The 20,728-nt window shown below is 35.0% G+C and overlaps 2 protein-coding genes across 2 annotated transcripts in view; one reads left to right on the top strand and one right to left on the bottom strand.

Annotated features, from left to right (window-relative positions):
- Positions 1-2,615, bottom strand: part of rab30 (RAB30, member RAS oncogene family) — a 63,307-nt gene extending 60,692 nt beyond the window's left edge. The window contains exon 1 of the mRNA XM_039744294.1: positions 2,418-2,615. The gene's annotated coding sequence lies outside the window, so the exon portion shown is untranslated. The remainder of the gene's footprint in view (positions 1-2,417) is intronic.
- An 8,845-nt stretch (positions 2,616-11,460) lies between these two features.
- The window catches only part of pcf11 (PCF11 cleavage and polyadenylation factor subunit), a 29,570-nt gene continuing 20,302 nt past the window's right edge, over positions 11,461-20,728 (top strand). The window contains exons 1-5 of the mRNA XM_039744293.1: positions 11,461-11,919; positions 14,401-14,526; positions 15,091-15,279; positions 15,491-15,679; positions 16,638-17,635. Of these exons, the coding sequence (XP_039600227.1) occupies positions 11,752-11,919; positions 14,401-14,526; positions 15,091-15,279; positions 15,491-15,679; positions 16,638-17,635 (1,670 nt within the window). The 5' untranslated portion in view covers positions 11,461-11,751. The remainder of the gene's footprint in view (positions 11,920-14,400; positions 14,527-15,090; positions 15,280-15,490; positions 15,680-16,637; positions 17,636-20,728) is intronic.

Genomic DNA, 20,728 nt, shown 5'->3' with positions numbered 1-20,728 from the left:
ATTATTGCCCTTAGAAGTTTAGGCCTTTATATTTAGAGAAATTGAAAAATAAAATCAAAGTGTTAGTGAGTACAGTATTATATGCAATCCAAAGGCAATTGGAAACTGGAAGAAACTCTGATAGGAAGAAATCTGGCAGACAAAATGTCACAACCCAATCAGGAGACAAGTATACACACACTTACAAAGTTGTTGATCACTCCGTTCATTTTTGGAATCTGTTTATTCTAATTCAGGGTCACAAGAAGCTGGAGCCAATCCTGGCTGCAACATAAATGTCTAATTACTGATTTACAAATAATACCCATTAAATAAATTATACTTAACACAATATAAATCAAAGAAATATATATGACATTTATACTTAAGTACACATTGACAACTGAATGTTTTTTAAAATGGCAAAATAGACACATTGTCATAAAAATCAGGGTAGACTAACAAAATGACATGTGGAAGGAGTATGATGAGCCATTCTTCAATACATATGTTAAAATTTAACATTTTCATTTTCCATTATTTGGGTCAATCTATTTTTACTGTTAATGCATTATAGTGTCTCAGGGAACCAAGTCCTTCTCCAGCAGCGTTGCACAGAAGACAAAAACAACCACTGGACAGGATACCAGTTCATCCAGTGGGATGCTTGTTCATACATTCACATTTACCAAGATCAATCTGTCTTTCACTTTTCCATTATTTTTTTTTCAAGAGAACAACTAAATACAAAGAAACCCTTGAAATTAAATTATTACAGAAATTGTTACAATATAAACAATGAGGTTTAGTGCTTTGAGATCTTCTAGTAAAGCATACTATTTTTAGGTGTAGCTAGATTTACCAGTTCAAAATTTGGATATAGCAAGTAAGCATGTATAATCTGAAGAGGGAAATGGCGCAAAGACCCAGGGAATGCCATATTAGTCTCTAATAGCAAATGAATGCAATACTTACTAATTTAAAATGTACAAATAATTGCTGCTATTCTTTTACTTTACATTAGTCTAAATGTGTGTCTCTAGAGAACATCAGTACCGTATTATAAAAGAATATATATATATATATATATATATATATATATATATATATATATATATATATATATACATATATACTGTATATATAAGAATATATTAGAGAACTGATCAAAATTAAACCTAAAACTTTAAAACAGTTATAAATAGAAAATTCCACAAGTTAGACTAGCATGAAAAACCAATATAAGAAAACTCTTTCTATAATACATCATAAAAAAGATTTAGGGTAATACTTGAACATACAAAATAAAAATACTCTTCTATGCACTTTCCTTCTCAGGAGGAAAGGTGAAATATAACCAAGTAGAAAATATTTGAAAGGCAGGATCTCACTAGTTTAGTTTTTAGCAGTCTTTCTACATATTTTGGGAAAGTCACATGGATACAGGCCAAATGCAGATGCCCCCCACAAAAAGGATCCAGGTATGAGCTGAGCTAAGGTTGTAGTATAGTAAAGTATAGTAAAACGCTAGTTACCTGTTGCACCATTACACTTCCCTTCATATTATAAGTGTCCTCCACTAAATATAATGCAAAACAGATACAAAATACAAACAAAATCAAGATCACTCAGTCAAACCCACACTCTCTCACGAGGTGCCACTTCAGAGCTCACGAATGGATGCCAGAAAATTCAAAGTAATATTCATTAACACGAAGAGAATATGCATACTCCTTAAATTTTACACCATTTTAAAACTTCATGTCCTCCTGCAAACCTGCACTTGTACGCAGTTAATCTAGTAGGCTTCTTGAAATCCTCAGAAAAAGTTAAGGCAAAGTTAAAAAAAACATAACCTAGTTACGATTAACATGTTTGAAACATCATCCTTAACTACATAAAGAAATAAATGAAATGGCAGTTTCGATGCATTCCCATTATCATCTTACTAAATTTTTTAACTTTACAAAAGAAAACAGTATTCGAAAATCTAATATAAAGTACCGAGTGTCACGATTAAAAATATTTAATACTGTGCATAATGGAAGATACCAGAAATTAAAATAATGCAGTCTTCAAATAATCAAAGGTCAGTAGAGTGCAAAGGAGGTTTGATTGTTTGCTTATTTATTTAAAAGGCACTCCTCCAAAATAACGATAGCAATAAAGGTTTTTACAATGGTGGAGATTCAGAGATCATCCCTTTTTATTGGAAGCAGATAGCATACACAATTTTACTTTAACATTGATTTTCTTGCCTAGTATTTCATTTAGGCATTCTTTACACGTTTAAAATATTTTTGCACGTTCAGGAATATATTGTAAATGTACATCAACATAGTACTATTATTGGTAACACCCTTATTTTTTCACTTTTTCGAGCCCAGACATAAAGGAAATCTATTCACATAGTCGCTTCAAATCAGAACTGCACTCACCAAAGCAGGGGGCTCCCCCAAAACAACGCAATTTATATTTCATCAAATTTCCCAGATGAGATAATCTCTTAACTTCTTGTTTTCCTCTACCACCCTTAGAATAATCTCCGCTAACCCACTCACATAGGGTTAGTTCGAATATTGCACAATGATTGCGGTAGAGTTTCCTTTGCTTTTTAACAATGACATCATTCCTTTTTGATAGGAGAACGAGAGCTTTGCGCCGCTCACTTACAGGAGGATGGCGGGAATTGGAGTCTATTTAAGATGATGATTTAAACTACGCCGTTACATAAACAAGATTAGCTAACTGCATTTCCCAGAAGCGCCTTTAAAGCATGTCACCGAACATTGCCCAATAGATTTTTGGAAGTAAACAGAAGGTATGCTGTTCATATTTGATCCAATAAAATTTTTGAAGAAAAAAAAAAAACTGTAAAAATACATGTGAATGTATTGCTTACAAAAAATGTTACTCGAGGGAATGTAAACGGTACCGAATTGATCCTATTTTTTAGGGTGCGTTATAGCGCACATTTGTAAAAAAAAAAAAAACTGTACTCATTTGATTATCATCCCATTCTATTTAAATTGGCAGATACTGTGAAGGAGAAAATATTTACGCTTGTGCTAATAGGATAAGACACGATTCAGCAGCAGAAACGTTATGTATTTATTTGAATGATTGGTAGAAATCTTTATAAAATTACAAAAGCTGCCCTACTACCAAAACTCAATCGCGAAAAGTTGTAAGCTTTCACTTTTCTTCGGAAGACGCTGTAATTTAAAAAATAGAACTTAATGAAAATGCAGATGCCTGAGACAGAGAATGGTATTGAAAAATGTTTTAAGTGGTAAATCTAGATACAACGTAAGTATAACTCCACCTTGTCAGATTCCATCTTGTAAACAGATACTGTATATCGTTCCATAAAGTTGCTTTTTCATTGTCAAGGAACATATGTGCTGCATTTTTCACCTTCACAAGGTAAATGATAGATCGCTATTTTCCTAGTGTCAATTTTCTTTTGACACTGTTTTGGTTGATTTTCAAAACTTTACCCCAAAAGAAAATTCTTTGTAACTGCCTGTATCACATGAGGAATAAAGAAGTTCATGCCCATTAACAAAACCTTTTGGCATCCAAAAGCAAGTTGTAAGGCAAAGAACTGAACGTAACAGTCACCATGAAATGTATAAAAATTTATTATTAATGATTGAAGCCAAAACTGAAAATTTTAGAATCACTAAGACAGTGCTTAATCAACCAAGAGGATGATAAACGGATATAGTTTTATAGCACTGTCAAAAATGGAGGCAAAAATAAACTACAGGACATGTTTGAAAAGATGTAGGATTGGTTCACCTTGGGTCAAGGTAGCAATTACATGCCACATTCAGGCAACAAGCATGGAAGTACAGCCACAAGAAAGTTATTAATAATATTAAGAAATAAATGAACACCCTAACCATAAATATTTTGTTATTTGTTACTTACCCAGTGTTGCATATCTCATGTTTTTGTGGAGAATGGGGATAAAATCTTTCTGATAAAGTGGCCATTTGCAAAGACCAGCGTTAGACCACAGCAAACGATATAAAAAGACCATGAAAAAACATCTCATGTTACTCATGTCACATAATCCACAAGTCAAGCCATCATTCATAACAATCAAAATGCATGCAGACAGGACTCCTGACGAATGAATGAGTCGGAAGACAGGTCTTTAATTCAAAAACTGGCAAATGCATTTCATCTCCTTGCACTGCACTGTTTAATAATATATTTTATTTTTTCCGAGAAGTTCATATTCAGCAATATTTTAGGAAAAAAATGCATGTGTTTTGCTCAATGTGTGCATATGACCAGATGACCCTTTTTTAAATTGTGCACGCATTATTCAGCTTGAAGTGTGCACAAATGCCAACAAAACTTTGTTATATAAAAAGGTCATTAGGCAGAATAAATAAAATGTGTAACATGTAGTATGGGTAAATCATTGTAGGGCAGACAAAGTCAACATAGGTTTAGAAAAATGAGTGCTAGTTAAGGGTAAGCAGTATGGCATGATATAACGGCCAAAGTACTAGACTTTATACCACAAGATCACTGGTTTGACTGCTACCTCTGCATCACTGTGATCCAGAAAAAGTCGGTAAACATGCCTGTACTCCAAATGAACAAATATCAGTAAACATTTGCAACAAGTCTTGACTGTGTAAGTTAACCTGCGTAAGAGCATTAAATAAGTATAATTAGTAAAATACATGCCAGGAAATATTAGGACAAAACAAAATACAAGGTAAAACTGTTGGATTTTCAACTTGAATAACAATGTGAATGAGGATGGTTTCCTGGTTTTGGTTCTCAAGAGAGCTACATTTGCAAAGCACCCTTATTATCTGAGCATTTTAAAAAACTTAATTTTTCTGCTTTTTCCACTGTTTTATTTTTTCGCCTCTAGACCTTGTATTTTCAAGATAATAATAATAATAACAACACATTTTATTTACAGTGCATCCGGAAAGTATTCACAGTGTATCACTTTTTCCACATTTTGTTATGTTACAGCCTTATTCCAAAATGGATTAAATTCATTTTTTTTCTCAGAATTCTACACACAACACCCCATAATGACAACGTGAAAAAAATTTACTTGAGGTTTTTGCAAATTTATTAAAAATAAAAAAACCGAGAAATCACATATACATGAGTATTCACAGCCTTTGCCATGAAGCGCAAAAATTGAGCTCAGGTGCATCCTGTTTCCCCTGATCATCCTTGAGATGTTTCTGCAGCTTAATTGGAGTCCGCCTGTGGTAAATTCAGTTGATTGGACATGATTTGGAAAGGTACACATCTGTCTATATAAGTTCCCACAGTTGACAGTTCATGTCAGAGCACAAACCAAGCATGAAGTCAAAGGAATTGTCTGTAGACCTCCGAGACAGGATTGTCTCGAGGCACAAATCTGGGGAAGGTTACAGAAAAATTTCTGCTGCTTTGAAGGTCCCAATGAGCACAGTGGCCTCCATCATCCGTAAGTGGAAGAAGTTCGAAACCACCAGGACTCTTCCTAGAGCTGGCCGGCCATCTAAACTGAGCAATTGGGGGAGAAGGGCCTTAGTCAGGGTGGTGACCAAGAACCCGACGGTCACTCTGTCAGAGCTCCAGAGGTCCTCTGTGGAGAGGGGAGAACCTTCCAGAAGGACAACCATCCCTGCAGCAATCCACAAATCAGGCCTGTATGATAGAGTGGCCAGATGGAAGCCACTCCTTAGTAAAAGGCACATGGCAGCCCGCCAAAAGGCACCTGAAGGACTCTCAGACCATGAGAAACAAAATTCTCTGGTCTGATGAGACAAAGATTGAACTCTTTGGTGTGAATGCCAGGTGTCACGTTTGGAGGAAGCCAGGCACCGCTCATCTCCAGGCCAATACCATCCCTACAATGAATCATGGTGGTGGTAGCATCATGCTGTGGGGATGTTTTTCAGCGGCAGGAACTGGGAGACTAGCCAAGATAAAAGGAAAGATGACTATAGCAATGTACAGAGACATCCTGGATGAAAACCTGTTCCAGAGCGCTCTTGACCTCAGACTGGGGCGACGGTTCATCTTTCAGCAGGACAACGATCCTAAGCACACAGCCAAGATATCAAAGGAGTGGCTTCAGGACAACTCTGTGAATGTCCTTGAGTGGCCTAGCCAGAGCCCAGACTTGAATCTGATTGAACATTTCTGGAGAAATCTTAAAATGCCTGTGCACTGACGCTTCCCATCCAACCTGATGGTGCTTGCGAGGTGCTGCAAAGAGGAATGGGCAAAACTGGCCAAGGATAGGTGTGCCAAGCTTATGGCATCATATTCAAAAAGACTTGAGGCTGTGATTGCTGCCAAAGGTGCATCGACAAAGTATCGAGCAATAGATGTGAATACTTATGTACATGTGATTTCTCATTTTTTTATTTTTAATAAATTAGCAAAATCTCAAGTAAGCTTTTTTCACGTTGTCATTATGGGGTGTTGTGTGTAGAATACTGAGGAAAAAAATGAATTTAATCCATTTTGGAATAAGGCTATAACATAACAAAATGTGGAAAAAGTGATGCGCTGTGAATACTTTCCAGATGCACTGTATATAGCACCTTTACCATACACAAAAGTGCTTCAAGGAAATTCAAAATAAAGATCATGAGATATATATATATATATATATATATATATATATATATATATATATATATATATATATATATATATACACTGGACATTTGTCAAGGACCTACATCTGCCTTAGACTGACTCTAATCCTCAGGTATAATAAAGTGATCCTTTGACATCAGTATTACACCTTCAAAGGTAACACAGGTGTTAACTGCACAGACATAATAAAGCAAACTTTATATGTTGATAAAGATACGCGTCACAAACAATTAAAACATAACATTAGGGGATACTGGAATCTTATACAATGCTAAAAATTCAAAATAGTTTCTACTTTCCAAGTTATTTATATGACCAGCTAATAACATATTTGTATTATCCATCCATCCATCCATTTTCTAACCCGCTGAATCCGAATACAGGGTCACGGGGGTCTGCTGGAGCCAATCCCAGCCAACACAGGGCACAAGGCAGGAACCAATCCTGGGCAGGGTGCCAACCCACCGCAGGACACACACAAACACACCCACACACCAAGCACACACTAGGGCCAATTTAGAATCGCCAATCCACCTAACCTGCATGTCTTTGGATTGTGGGAGGAAACCGAGCGCCGGAGGAAACCCACGCAGACACGGGAGAACATGCAAACTCCACGCAGGGAGGACCCGGGAAGCGAACCCGGGTTATTTGTATTATACCACCACTAAAAACTAAGATTTATTTTTATACAAGATATTTTGGTTATTCCATATAAGTTATATATATAATGATTTTTTTTTTATTAAATATTAGAAACCAAGAAAAAAACATATTTATAAAAGGTAGATAACATGGCAGGAATCTTTTCAATATTAGAGATGCAAAGTAACAAAAAACTTGAACTACAGTATCTGTTTTACAAAATACATGGTTGAGAATAAAATCTCACTGCCAGGCGTGATTACAGTGAAACTCTGTAGTCCAGCTAATATTTAATTTATTTTAACAAAGCAGCAAAATTAAAACAAGTAAGACCACCATACTCATTCAATAATTGATTTTTAACATAATGAATTCTTTCATATAAATGTATATAACATCTTGACAGTTTCCTTTATTACTAAAATATGAACATAACTCTGCTTTACTAAGCAGAAATGTTTCTCTTAAAAATTAAATATCTTGCAATTCATAAGTTTAATTTTTAAAATTTTCCCAATAACAGGATCAAAATTCAAGAAACAGTATTCCAATTGTGAGAAAAAAGTAATTTACGTACTTTTTAATTTGGAAATTGCAAAAATATGAAAACTCACAATCTATCTATATTATCTATATTACCTATATTTATATATATATATATAAAATTCTTTTCGCGTTTGAAATGGAAATTACGTACGACCACGCAAAACAGAAATTACGTATGACCACAGAACATATTATAATACAGGAACTAATCAATTTGTTTGTGGACGCCATTTTTATATCATCTTTACGAATTGTTATTATTTGTGTGAGAGTTATTTTACTGATATTTAAAAGAAATAAATACAAACACGCCAATCTACCCCATAGAAGTGCACCCCACGTCGCCGTCTCCCAGCCCTCCTATCTGGACTCCAGCGCTGAACCATCCGCCACAGAGAAGTTTTATTTATTCGTCCACGTACTGTAACTGTTGTGGAAACTGCCACATTATAACTTTTTTTTAATTGCCAGTACTTGATAGTAGAAGAGATGAGGAAAACAGCTTTACATCTTTCTACTTTTTATCTGCAGCAAGCTGTAAACAACGTGAAGACAAGACCGCCTTCAGCGGCGAAGGGTCATGAGAACAAAGTGGACGCTGAAAGGTGTGGAATGTCAGGCTTCTCCACCGGGTCGAGAGATTTGCAGTTTCGGGCAGCGTCCTCTCTTCTTACACTGTTTGTGACACTTCGAGTGTCCCGTCGGCTCCTGGGAGAGAGGAAATCTTTGCGAATTAGTGTAATCGGAGCCATTGAAGCAAGACTTTCTTTGTAAATTGTCCTTCTGTCCCTTAAGTTGAGTTTGGGTCACTAAAACCCCGCAACATTCAAGGAATGGCAGCGTCCACATTTCTCAGAATCATTTTTCTCTTAAATCACAGGCACATAGTGCAACGTTGTCAGGTAGAAATTTGGAGGATCACATACAAAATGTTATTTCTATACCACACCAGTCATGTATCGCCTTTCACAAGGGATCTCCTACCGAGAGATGATCCAAATACATTTAAGCTGCTGTTAGTACTACTTACCTGTTGTGTTATAGCGCCTTTAAAATGTACTTTACCCTAAAGCACTCCAGTAGTGCTCAATGTATCTTTACTTCTTAAATGTTAATGTTTTACTGTTTAATAATTTATATAATACATTTTTTTTCCCTTGCACTCAGTGAGCAAAGCCACTGGGTAATCAGCTAGTATTCAATAAGTTTTAATGCAAAAGGAATTTTCAGCTATATTATTCAGAAAAAGCATAGTGTTATGGGGTAATAGGTACTGGAAAATTTGGCAACCCTGACTAATCCCATAAGTAAAATAACATTTTCAAGATGTGACATATCAGACTTAATAGAACAGTAACAATTTTTTACAAAGGATTTAAATTAATTTAAAAAAAGGGGAAAAATTGATAAAGTGGGCATCTATGAAAACCAGCTTTAGACCACAACAACCAATATACAAAGACCATAAAATATATCATGCTACTCATGTCACATAATCCACACATCAAGTCATCCAGTCATATGCTCATAACAAACAAAACAAAAGACAGGTCTTCAAATCAAAAACTTAATCCTCTGTGAATTCATTTCCTCTACTCACATTGCTCAATTTTTCCAGAATTTCTTATTTAACAATATTTAGCAAAAAATGCATGCATTTTGCCTGATTTGTGCATATGACCAGATGAGTCTTATTTAAATTGTGCACACATTACTCACTTCGAAGTGTGCACAAGGTGCTAACAAAACTTTGTTGTATTAAAGGTCATTAGGCAGAATTCATAAAATACATAGCTTGTACTTCAGTAAACATGAAACATGATCTTGGAAGTTACCTTGGGTAAGGGTATCAAATAAATTTGTATGATACCTGTCAAGAAATATTAGGTCAAAACAAAATGCAAAGTATATGTGTTGGATTTTCAACTTGAATAATTCTGCTGATGTGAATGACAAAGGTTTCATGGTTTGTTTCTCATGAGACCTACATTTGAAAAGCACCCTCATTAAATGAGCATTTTGAAAAACTGCACTTTTAACAAATGTTAAAGCAATCTACGATTTGCTTTATGTATATTTTGCTTTAAAAAGATTTGTAAATCACTAATAACTAACTACAAAATTCTTAATTATTTCCCAAATAATATAACTAAGAACTTTACAGTCTCTGTTAATGAGACAGATATGGATTAAACGCAAGTCTTTTGTAGATTTAGAAATTAAAAGTTATTACAACCTGAGTCACACTTGGTGGTAAAGTTTCATGGGTCATGCTCACAAAAACATTTCAATCAGAAAGGATGCCGTTTCATTTGAAAATGTTTTAGAGAAATCTGCCATAATACCATCAAACCCAAGAGAGTTAACTTTCTTTTTTTTTTTGGAAAGCTAAAAAAGTCTATTCCTTGTAGGTCAAAATTCACATTTTCATATTCTGTTGTAAAATCTAAGGTTTGAATTTCTTTTTGGAGAAGGAAATATTTGCCGAGTAACGGAATTTGTAAAATTCCAAACAAAATTCTGCACGAAATTAAGCTATTTTATTGGAAGCATTAGGAAGAATATGATCAACTGATTTTCAGCTTATATCCTATAATTAATTTTGTTTCTCAAGTGTACAAAAATGTTCACCCACTCATCCATTTTTCCATCTTGTTAACACACGTTCAGATTATACCATAACAAACAATCGCTTCCTCCTCAGCTGTCTTTTGAAACTGACAACTGGTCAGTACACATCGTACGTAACCTTCCAATTCAATTGCAGTACCCCCTCGTTCTGTCACGTGAATTTCCGGAGGGAGGTTCGGGAGACGCCGAGTAGTTGTGGATTAATTAATTGATCTGAACAAAATGTAATTAAAATTTAGCTCTTTTGTGTGAAAATTATTTGAAATGTACGTTTTCCGCCCAAATACAGCGAGAACGTCAAATGTACTTTCTGACCAAACGTATTTTAACGTACTGAAAAGAGGAGAGCGGTGGCATTACGTCACAACTCAGGCGAACTCGGATAGCTTTGTTGTCTCCAATTTGGCCCGCAGGGCACTACCATTAACGTGAAATTTCCCATTGGGAGGCTCGTATTTCTCGGGAAACTACTTGCATTTCCACCTTTTCATTTGTATATACAGTACACATAATGTACATTCTAACGCGACATCAAGTTTCAAATTTTTATAAACAAACCAACGCCCGACCCACTTCAAAGGCAGAAAAGTGTCGTAAGCGGAACTAACGGGGTGGGGGGTGGGGAAAATGTAACACTGACCCAATCAAAAAGCAGTATATCTGTCCTTGGACCGTTTATTGGCTATTTACATGTCAATTTTACAGTTACAAATACCATATAATAAAAACGGGGGGAACTTTATTCAGAATTAAAAGCATCATTTATTAAAATCATCAAACTTACTATAAATTGCATACCATTAAGGAAGAAAAATTTCTAATATACAACACTGTAAGATAATGTAAATAAGCGGACTTGGATAGTCCTTTGTCGTTGAAAAACAGTCTCCCCCTACTAAAAATGGGTGGTGGAGCAAGGCATCATTTGTGGGCGTGACCAGTAAGATTAACTTAAACTGCAGCCGAGTTATAATTCAAAAGAAGATGTAAATGACAGGAAATGTAGGTAGATACTGGCCAATCGGCCTTCGCCTACGTCACCCGGATATATAATGATATTTGAATGACGCAACCGTTGGCCGAAGTTTAGCGGCCATCTTGTATTCTGATTTTGAACGCTAAGCAGACGGTGGGGAAGACGGGGCGATACTGAAAGTTTTATCGCTGAAAAAGGAAGAATATTACCATAATCGAGCATATATGCAGTAATATATGATGTTATTAAATGGACTCAATTGTTGATCTAACCTTAGAAATACTAAAATCAGAGTGCTACTGAAGAAGAATTAGAGCAGGACGGGAGTGATGTCGGACGACGCGGCGAGAGAAGATGCGTGTCGAGAGTATCAGTCGTCTCTGGAAGATTTGACTTTCAACAGCAAACCTCACATCAATATGCTGACCATTCTGGCTGAGGAGAACCTGCATTTCGCCAAGGATATCGTCGCAATTATTGAAGCTCAAATCGCCAAGGTTTTTATAAAAAATAGAATTTTATTTGAATTTGTTTTTAGTTGGTTATTGTTGGTCAGCGTAAAGGGGGAAACAGCTTGTTGGTTTCGAGAACATGGCGACCTCCTGTCTAGTTCTATAACCATCCGCTGTATTACGGTTGTCTGATATTAAAGTATTTTCGTATTGTAAGGCTACTGATTTTTTCCCGACTTAGAAACGATACATTTTTATACAGTTACAGATTTAGGTAATTGTGAATGATATACTTATATTCTAGTTGATTATTATTGCTCCGTGTGTATTACATTATTAGATTATGATTTATAGGCATTATTTTTGAAATCAACTAAAAAAAGGAAGAAAAAACATTGTGGCAACATGGCGACCGAAAGGAGGCTTTTCGGCCATTTAAAGATGCTGACATCAGGTTTAACACGTGGTTAAGCATACAGCTATTGAATTGTGAACCGATCCTTTTATTTCAGCAAATTTTAGTGTGTTCCTTGTGATTCTCTTTGCACAGTCTGCCTTTTCAACCATGGGATGTATCTTTAGGTCTTTACACAAATGTTCAACAATCAGCAGGCTTATTGTCCTTAAATGCCTTTAAACATTAAAAAATTATTTTCAATATGTGATACATATTAATTGTAGTAGTTTTTGGCTGTGAAGCGTTGATTAGTTTTACGTATTTGTACCCAGTAAATTGTGTGAAACAAGCCGCCAGGGTTGAAAAGGCATTTAATATTTTACTACTTGACGTGCCACGTTTAAAAATGGTTAGTCTCGTGGAGGAACAGAGGTACGCTAAATACTGTCTAGCTTGCTATCGAGAGGAGACCTATTTCACCTTAATTAAAAGCATTGAAATGTGAATGAATGGTATAATGAATGTGCCAATAAAAAATATAAAATATGGTTTTGTGTTTTTATTTCCCAGTGTAATTCAATAGAGAAACTGTTCACTTGAAAATACAGTAAATGGGTGTATTGCTAGAGTTCATTTGTAAGTACATACTGGTTCCTCCAACATTTCAACCTGCTCTTAACTGAAAGCTGCCACTCATGCTTAAATGGAATGGATTGACCTGAATGTGGTTTACTGCCTTTTTAATTAAGGGTTTATTAGTGACAACAACAACTGAAGGGAATATTTACCATCACTTTGCAGTTTCCCCTTTTTCTGCTGTTTTAAATGTAATCTTTTGTTCTAAACAAATTTCTGAATGAACACATTGACACGGGTAATTACCACCTCCATGTTTAATGAAAGGATTTTGGGAAAATATTTCAGGTCTCCCTCAAGGCCTGGCAAGTGTTTTAGATTTGAAATAAAACTATTCAAAGCTACATTTTTTTAAAATCACGGTTTAACACCATTTTGCCAGGTGTTGATTTCCCAGTGGTGGTGGGAATTAATTGCAAAGTATATAAAGTCATTGTACCTCTTCAGACTCCATAATGGAATTTTGCAAACAAAGGCTTAACAGCAAATTCAGTTTGTGTTTTTTTTTTTTTTATATAAACTTGAAACATGAATTCCCTTTGGTTAATTGTCACATTTAAGTTCAAAATATTTTGGCACATTCTGAAGTTTTTGTGCAGTGATCCATGTTTTGGATGAATAATCTAATGTGCTTTTCATTTTCACATTACTATTTTAGGACTCTATTTTAAACTTGCCCCATAGTGAAGGTTAAAATACATTATGCTCAATTGAAAAATAAAAACCTCAAGCTGCTTCAGTTGATGTCCAAAAAACATTTTTATTAAATTGCCTCTTCTGGGATTCATCAAGATGTAATTTTTATAATGTCCAGGCCATGATTTTAGTTGTGGTCCTCTGACGAATAAACATTTTTATTGAATTAATGGTCCTGGTTTAAACACAGAAATGCACTTAGAATAACAAATGCATCTTTATAAATATTTACACTTGTTGAAACTCCATTCCTGAAATCCATAATGGGATCCATAATCTTGCCTACAGTCGTGATTTCTGGCTTATCAAAACCATCCATAATGGAGTATCTACAAATATGAAATGTCTTCTGAGCTGGAACTGAAACTCTATTAGAAGATCAGGTTTATGGAGTGAAGGGAGAGAAACCTTGCTTTTCACAGATACTGCTTGATGTTGCTCTCATGAGTTATCGGACTGTGGACTCAATTTTTTTTCCTCTTCCCTCAACATTTTGTTTTGGGCACTTTTGTCTTTTCATTTCATTGACCATAACACTTATGCGAATGGGGAAAATACATTTTCCCTGGAAGATTATGTATGTTGTTTAAAATTTCAATGGTGAAACGGCACAAAGGTAATCATATATAAAGGTAAAAACTTTTTTTTTTTTTTTATAAAGTTGGTCTGTTGTACTGCTTTCCATTTATGTAACTTCTGAGAGTAATGTTGAGGTGTTCAGTGTTTATTTTCAATTGTTACACTTTTCTTCAAGGTATTGTCTCTTCACTAAAATTTTGAGTTTTCTATTGCTTTAGGCTCCATCAACAGAGAAGCTTCCAGTTTTATACTTAGTGGATTCGATTGTGAAGAATATTGGCAGAGAATATCTTACAACGTTCACAAAAAACATTGTATCTACATTTATTTGTGTTTTTGAGAAGGTATATGCATTTTTACACTGATTCAAAGAATGATTCACTAGTTCTAAGTGAATTTTAATTTATTTTTAAAATGAATCTAAATTGACTTCAGTGTAAATTGGTTATCTTTTGCTGTTGCTAATAGGATATTGTGCCTATAGCACGCTTTCACTTGTACAAAAATATGCAGAAATTGTGTGCATTAAAATCTGAGTTAAGTGCTTCAGTTTATTTCACATAGTTTTCACTTCATTGATTTGAAGTTAGTAATGTTGGAGCGTTGCATTCATCATTCTCTTGTTTTCAGTGATACTTCAAACAAAATGAGTCATTCAAGACAGCCTGTCTATATTTATAGACACAGTTTTTATCTTATTTGTGAAATTAAATAAGTCAAGGGCCTTTTCCCTATCATCTTCTGATAATCAAATGTCACAGAGTAAGTCTGATGGCTGTTCCAAGTTTTTGTGAGTTACTAAGGAAACACTAAACCATGGAAGTGCATACTTGTAATTTTGGGAGTGGGTGGAGCAAAACTTTGTCAAAGTTGTTGTGCATCAAGATGTGGTATGCTTTTATTTATAGGTGGATGAGAACACTAGAAAAAGTTTGTTTAAATTACGCTCTACTTGGGATGATATTTTTCCTCTGAAGAAGCTTTATGCATTAGATGTCAGAGTGAACAGCTTAGATCCCGCCTGGCCAATCAAACCATTGCCTCCAAATGTGAATAGTTCAAGCATTCACGTGAATCCAAAATTTTTAAATAAGTCAGTAAGTATTGTGTAGCCCTTATTTTATTAAAATATTTGAGTCCGTATTTTATTAGAGTGATGAAGAATATTTTATTAATTTTGAGAAACAAAATAAATATTCAGAGATTGGTTTGTATAACTTTCTTTGCACTGAAAAAGTGTGGTGCTATTTTATAGCAAATTTGTGCATAATTTTATTAATTGCAAGCTGCTTTTGAATTTTTGCGTAGCCTGAAGAAATATCTGCTCCGAGAGCCAATACTCCTCAAATTCCTGCCACTCCAATTGTAGCTGAGCCTCAGAAGAATTTCTCACAGGAGGATGTGATACGACAACAGCTGCTTTCAAAGCAGAAACAACTTATTGAGCTTCAGCAGAAAAAGCTGGAGCTAGAGCTTGAACAAACCAAGGCTCAACTGGTGAGTAATTCAGTATTTTCTCAACTGACAAGATGTTATTGTAACGGAAGTGCACATTACTATTCACCCCACCACAATCCTTTGACAGTACAATATCAGAATGGCAGTGTTAACTCCTATGAACATAATTGTGTGGTTCATGTTTTGCCGTCATATCATGCTAAATAAAGAAAATTGTACTTTTTTGTATTTTTTGGGAAACATTTATGGACAGTTCAGTACAGTATTGCTAGTAATTTTCATACAGCAATTTTGCGGTCACGGTTTTTTAAGCATAATTTTGGATTTTAGCCCACAGTGTGTTGTAGACCACCTAAAAGGTTAATTTTTTTTAAAGTCCTTTGCCTAGTATTTTAATTAAATTCCAAAACTATGATTTGCTTCATTTTAGTTAAGATGGGATGAATGTTACATGTGATGTGAATGGTGATTTTAAAAGTGATTGAGTGTTCTTGCTTAATTTAGAAAGCAAAACATTTAAAGTTGCTTATATTAAGAGTGGTATGTTGGTATGAAGGTTACATATTACCTGATTTCAAATCTGTCCACAATTTATTTTTCCTTCGGACTAGTCTGATGCTGTATTAAACATTCTTTCCCTTTTCTACCTCCTTTGAAAATTGCATGACCTTTCATGGAGCCCCTTAGGAATGTACAGACAAAAATGGTCTTTTGTTTTTACTTTATGAGGTTGGACATATCAAAATAGCTGGTCTTATTTACATTCTAAATGAGAAGTAATTTTTAATTTGAGTGAAACTGATTGTGTATGTTGTATACACAAAGTACTTTTTTTTTTTTTTTTTTTTAAAGTTAGTGTTTGATAATCTGAAGAGGTTTATTGGTAATTTTAAAAACCACTATGCAGAACAGATATGTAAATTGATTACCATTCACATGATTAGTTCTTATTGCTGTCAACTAGTAACATTATATACTTTTTTTCATTATTTTATAGGCTATTACTCAGTCTGCTGCAGTTTCAAAATTACCATCTACAGCATGCCAGCCACATGTTGGGAAATTAGCACATCAGCCACCAGTGCCACGTGAGAAAACGTGGTCTCCAATACAACACCAGGATTTAAAGTTTTCTACAAGGGATCCTCGCCTTAACAGATCTGCACAGCAGCTGCCACCACCAAAAGATCATGTAGTGAAAAAAGAAACTCTTGAGCAAGGAACAGCAGTAATTCAATCTGAGAAGAGGGTAAATGTGAATGTTGAGAAGCAGCCTAAAGCTGAAAAACCTAAGCCTGTTAAAAAAGAAATGGTGGTTGCTGAAGAGAAATCTAAATCCCCTTCACCTTTAAATAAAGACTTTCAAAACAAAACAAAGGCCATTGAGCCGGACAGTGCAAAACCAGCAGAAATGAACAAAAGGGATCCTCGAATACGGAAGCATTTAAATGATAAGCCGGATATTAAAGATGATGAAATAAAGGACAAAAGAAGATGTTTGGAGAAGAAAGAAAAGGAGGATCAAAACAAAAGTTCTGAACATAGATCAACAGCAGCTAGAAACAAACTTGTTAATGGCACCCTTCCTAAACATGAAAGGGTAGAAATCTCTGATAAGCAAGATTTAAAAATTGGTGGTCGCTCTAATTTAAGGAAACGTTCCCGATCTAGATCACCATTACTTCATTCACCCAAGAGGAAAGAGAGACGTTCCCCTAAGAGAAGGACAAGAAGCATTTCATCCTCACCTCCAAAAATAAAGCAAAGAATATCTGGTGCCAAGCATTCACATGCAGAAGATTTTCCAACACATTCCAGCATTAGGGAAGACAGAAATCCTCCCAGAAAAAATACAAATGTGCATGATCCAAGAAGGCAAAAAAGAATGCAAGAAGATCGATCCACGGAATCAAGGGATCCAACAAGGTTACCTTCCGAGTCAAAAGAAGTGTCAAAAAGATGGAAGAGCAATTGGGAGGAAAATAAACAGAAATAGTAAGTTTTAAACTCTTTACTAATGAGGCCTGAATGGTTGTTTTTGTCATATTGATTCTGTTACATTTAACTGTTAATGGTTTATGTGCCTCACAGTTGTGTAGTAGCCTTTCCAACTTCCTATTTCTAATAATTGCTTAATTATTTAAATTAAATTTCCACATCACAAAATAATGGGTGGACAGTTTGCTAATACTGTACTTTGATTTTTTAGTTTTAAGAAAAATGTATTTAATACAGCATTGTGTCCAAGGCAAAATAAGTAAGAGTAATTAGGAGGTACGAGGACATTAAATAAAGTACCTTTCTGCCCTATTATTAACTCTTTGGTCATTGAGAGGAATGGGTGGACTGGCAGCATTAGGAATAAGTTTTTCTTAAAATCTCAATAGCAAAGCCTTTTAGTGTTTATATTTATTAAATTTAACACAAACCAGAAATGACAGCATTATGCGTGAAATCCTTTTGTTTAAAATGAGACCTAGGAGGTTGTGACATATATTTGTATATTTATTGTCTATGTACAAGGTGAAATAATTTCATTAAGTACTGAAATTATCCAGTGTAGTATTTGCTAGCAAATATGTAATCACTAACTTGTGTCAACATACATACAATTCTGGAATTTTGAAACAATACCAATGTCCCATAGTGTTCTGTTTATATTAGATGTGCTTTCTTTCTGGAAACAAAATTACAAAAGAAAACCCTTGGACATTTATTCGATAGGAACGGCCTATTCAAAATCACTGTACAAATAGTAATTATGTGGTGGTATAGAAGCATTTCTGCCTCTGTCCGTTCACAGTCCGTCTCGTTTTCATGACGCTATCATTTCCTCTCACGATGTCTCCTCAACCTTTCTCCAATCTCGCAGGTTGCTTTGTGGCAATCCAAAGAGTAAGGCAATATACTCGGAGCAATGGTTATAAAAGGGGGACACATAGGTATCCAGGCTCTTTAAAGCATAAATAGGGATCACTTCACTGACATGTGAGCAAACCACGGTACAACTGTGAGACGCGCAGCACTCGCCAGCTACAACGTAACAACAATAATAATTGCTGGAATGTGCTGTTACCTTGTCATTCATTTTACCCACTGTCTTTCTTTCATTCATATGTTATGTAGGCACGTACCTTTTATCTTCGTCAATCTCATTCTCTAACCAGGCCTCAGGAGCTAACCAGCGTAACACTGTCCACCACTCCTTTCGTTATTTCGGCACATTGTTGATATCCTTGAGTAACAACAACATACTAAACTGGAAGGTGGTCTACACATGCGTGGAATTCACGGACAAACAAAGATCAAGATCTAAATGAAGATCTCTTCAGTTAATTTAAAGCACAACAATTTGTTTAGTTTGAATGTCTGTGTTTTGAGGTGTGACTGGAGTACTACAGTCTTCAGTAGTATACGCCTGGAGGAGATTCTTAATGCAATGCCTATGTTTTAGCTGTCTCTCTACTGCCATCTAGTGCTGCTTCTTCTAATTCATTCACGGAAAAATACGGACAAACAAAGATCAAGATCCAAATGAAGATTTTATATATAGAGATACTTCTACTTGCATACTGTTTCTTAGGTTGAGGAGCAACAGCCCTCACCTCCCATTACTCAGTGCTGCTCAAAATTAAATTGTATGTACTGTTTCAGCTGCCTTTTCCTTATTGATATTTTTAGTTTTTGCTTGCACTATGTCTGCAAATAAAGAAATGCTTATGGCTGGCGAATTGCAACCTTTGAAATGAACATGACATCAGAAAACACTCATTCACAAAAACAGGAATTTCTGTGTACTCTAGAACGTAAAAATATAAAGCAGAATTTGGTGTTGTAAAGGTAATGGTGTCCTTGCAGAATTCATGGCCTCTTTTGATTTAGAGCAGGCACATCATTGAATTGTTTTCATGCTTCCATACCTTTGTCATTTCTCCCTTTGAATAGCCAGTTGAATGCATAGTCACTTTTTTGCTCCTGGCTCTTCATTCTTGGTGTACAGTAGGAATTTTTTTTTTTTTTTAGCTGAAAGTAAACTTTGCACCTCTCTAGAATGTGTTCATCCTGTTTTGGTTTGCATACTGTGTGAAATTTATCAAAAAACATGTATAACAATGTGGTTTTCATTAATGCAAACTTTTAAACTTGAGTTAATGAATGCTGATTACAGAATGCTGCAACACTGTTCCTTTTTGGCATTTTATTGAGTTCGAATGTGTGACAATCTCAGTAGGTTTTGAAAAAGTACACTCTTATAAGAAAAATCTGGTCATTACAACTAGTACAGAAAATTGTATTTAATAATCAATACTTTCAAAGTATTGTATTGAAGTTGGGAGTTTCAGGGTCATCACAACAATCCTAGTCAACATTAGAATTTACTTGTGCTTGCTCTGTACAAGGGGTGGTGTTTAATATCTTTGTAATAAGAAGTTTAATGCAGCAAATAGTGCTGTCAGATCACACATTATCTTAAAATATAATTCCAAAATATTTCAAAAAAGTCAAAAGCAGACATTCATACAAGTAGAAACAGTTGTTTTGGAAGTTATTTCTAGATCTTCTCTGCCTGTGTCATTTGTCATTTTGAATGTTTAGCTTCTATTGTCATTAGTAAAATGGGTAGTGTTCTACCATGTTTCCTTGAAAATAAGACAGGGTTTTATGTTAATTTTTGCTCCAAAAGATGCACTAGGGCTTATTCTCAGGGGATGTCTTATGTTTATTCATGTACAACAATATACATTTATTGCCTGAAGAAGGGACCTGAGTTGCCTCGAAAGGTTGCATATTGTAATCTTTTTAGTTAGCTAATAAAAGGTGTCATTTTGCTTGACTTTTCACTACATTCATAATGGCTAACACGGTACAACACCCTAGTACTATTTAAACTGAACAGATCACTTTGCAACCGCAAAGTATAACATTTAGAACTGTAAGGTAACTTTTTCCATTTAAAGAGGTTTTTTTTTTTAAAATAGTTGTTGCATATATATATATATATATATATATATATATAAAATATGTTTCAAATAGCAGTCAAACATACTGATTGGTCTTTGCCATAAAGCCCTGTAGCACCTTGAAGGT

This window comes from Polypterus senegalus, chromosome 2, assembly GCF_016835505.1.
Source record: "Polypterus senegalus isolate Bchr_013 chromosome 2, ASM1683550v1, whole genome shotgun sequence".
NCBI lineage: Eukaryota > Metazoa > Chordata > Cladistia > Polypteriformes > Polypteridae > Polypterus > Polypterus senegalus.
The sequence above is the reverse complement of the archived record's forward strand: the minus strand, read 5'-3'. Positions and strand labels throughout refer to the sequence as shown.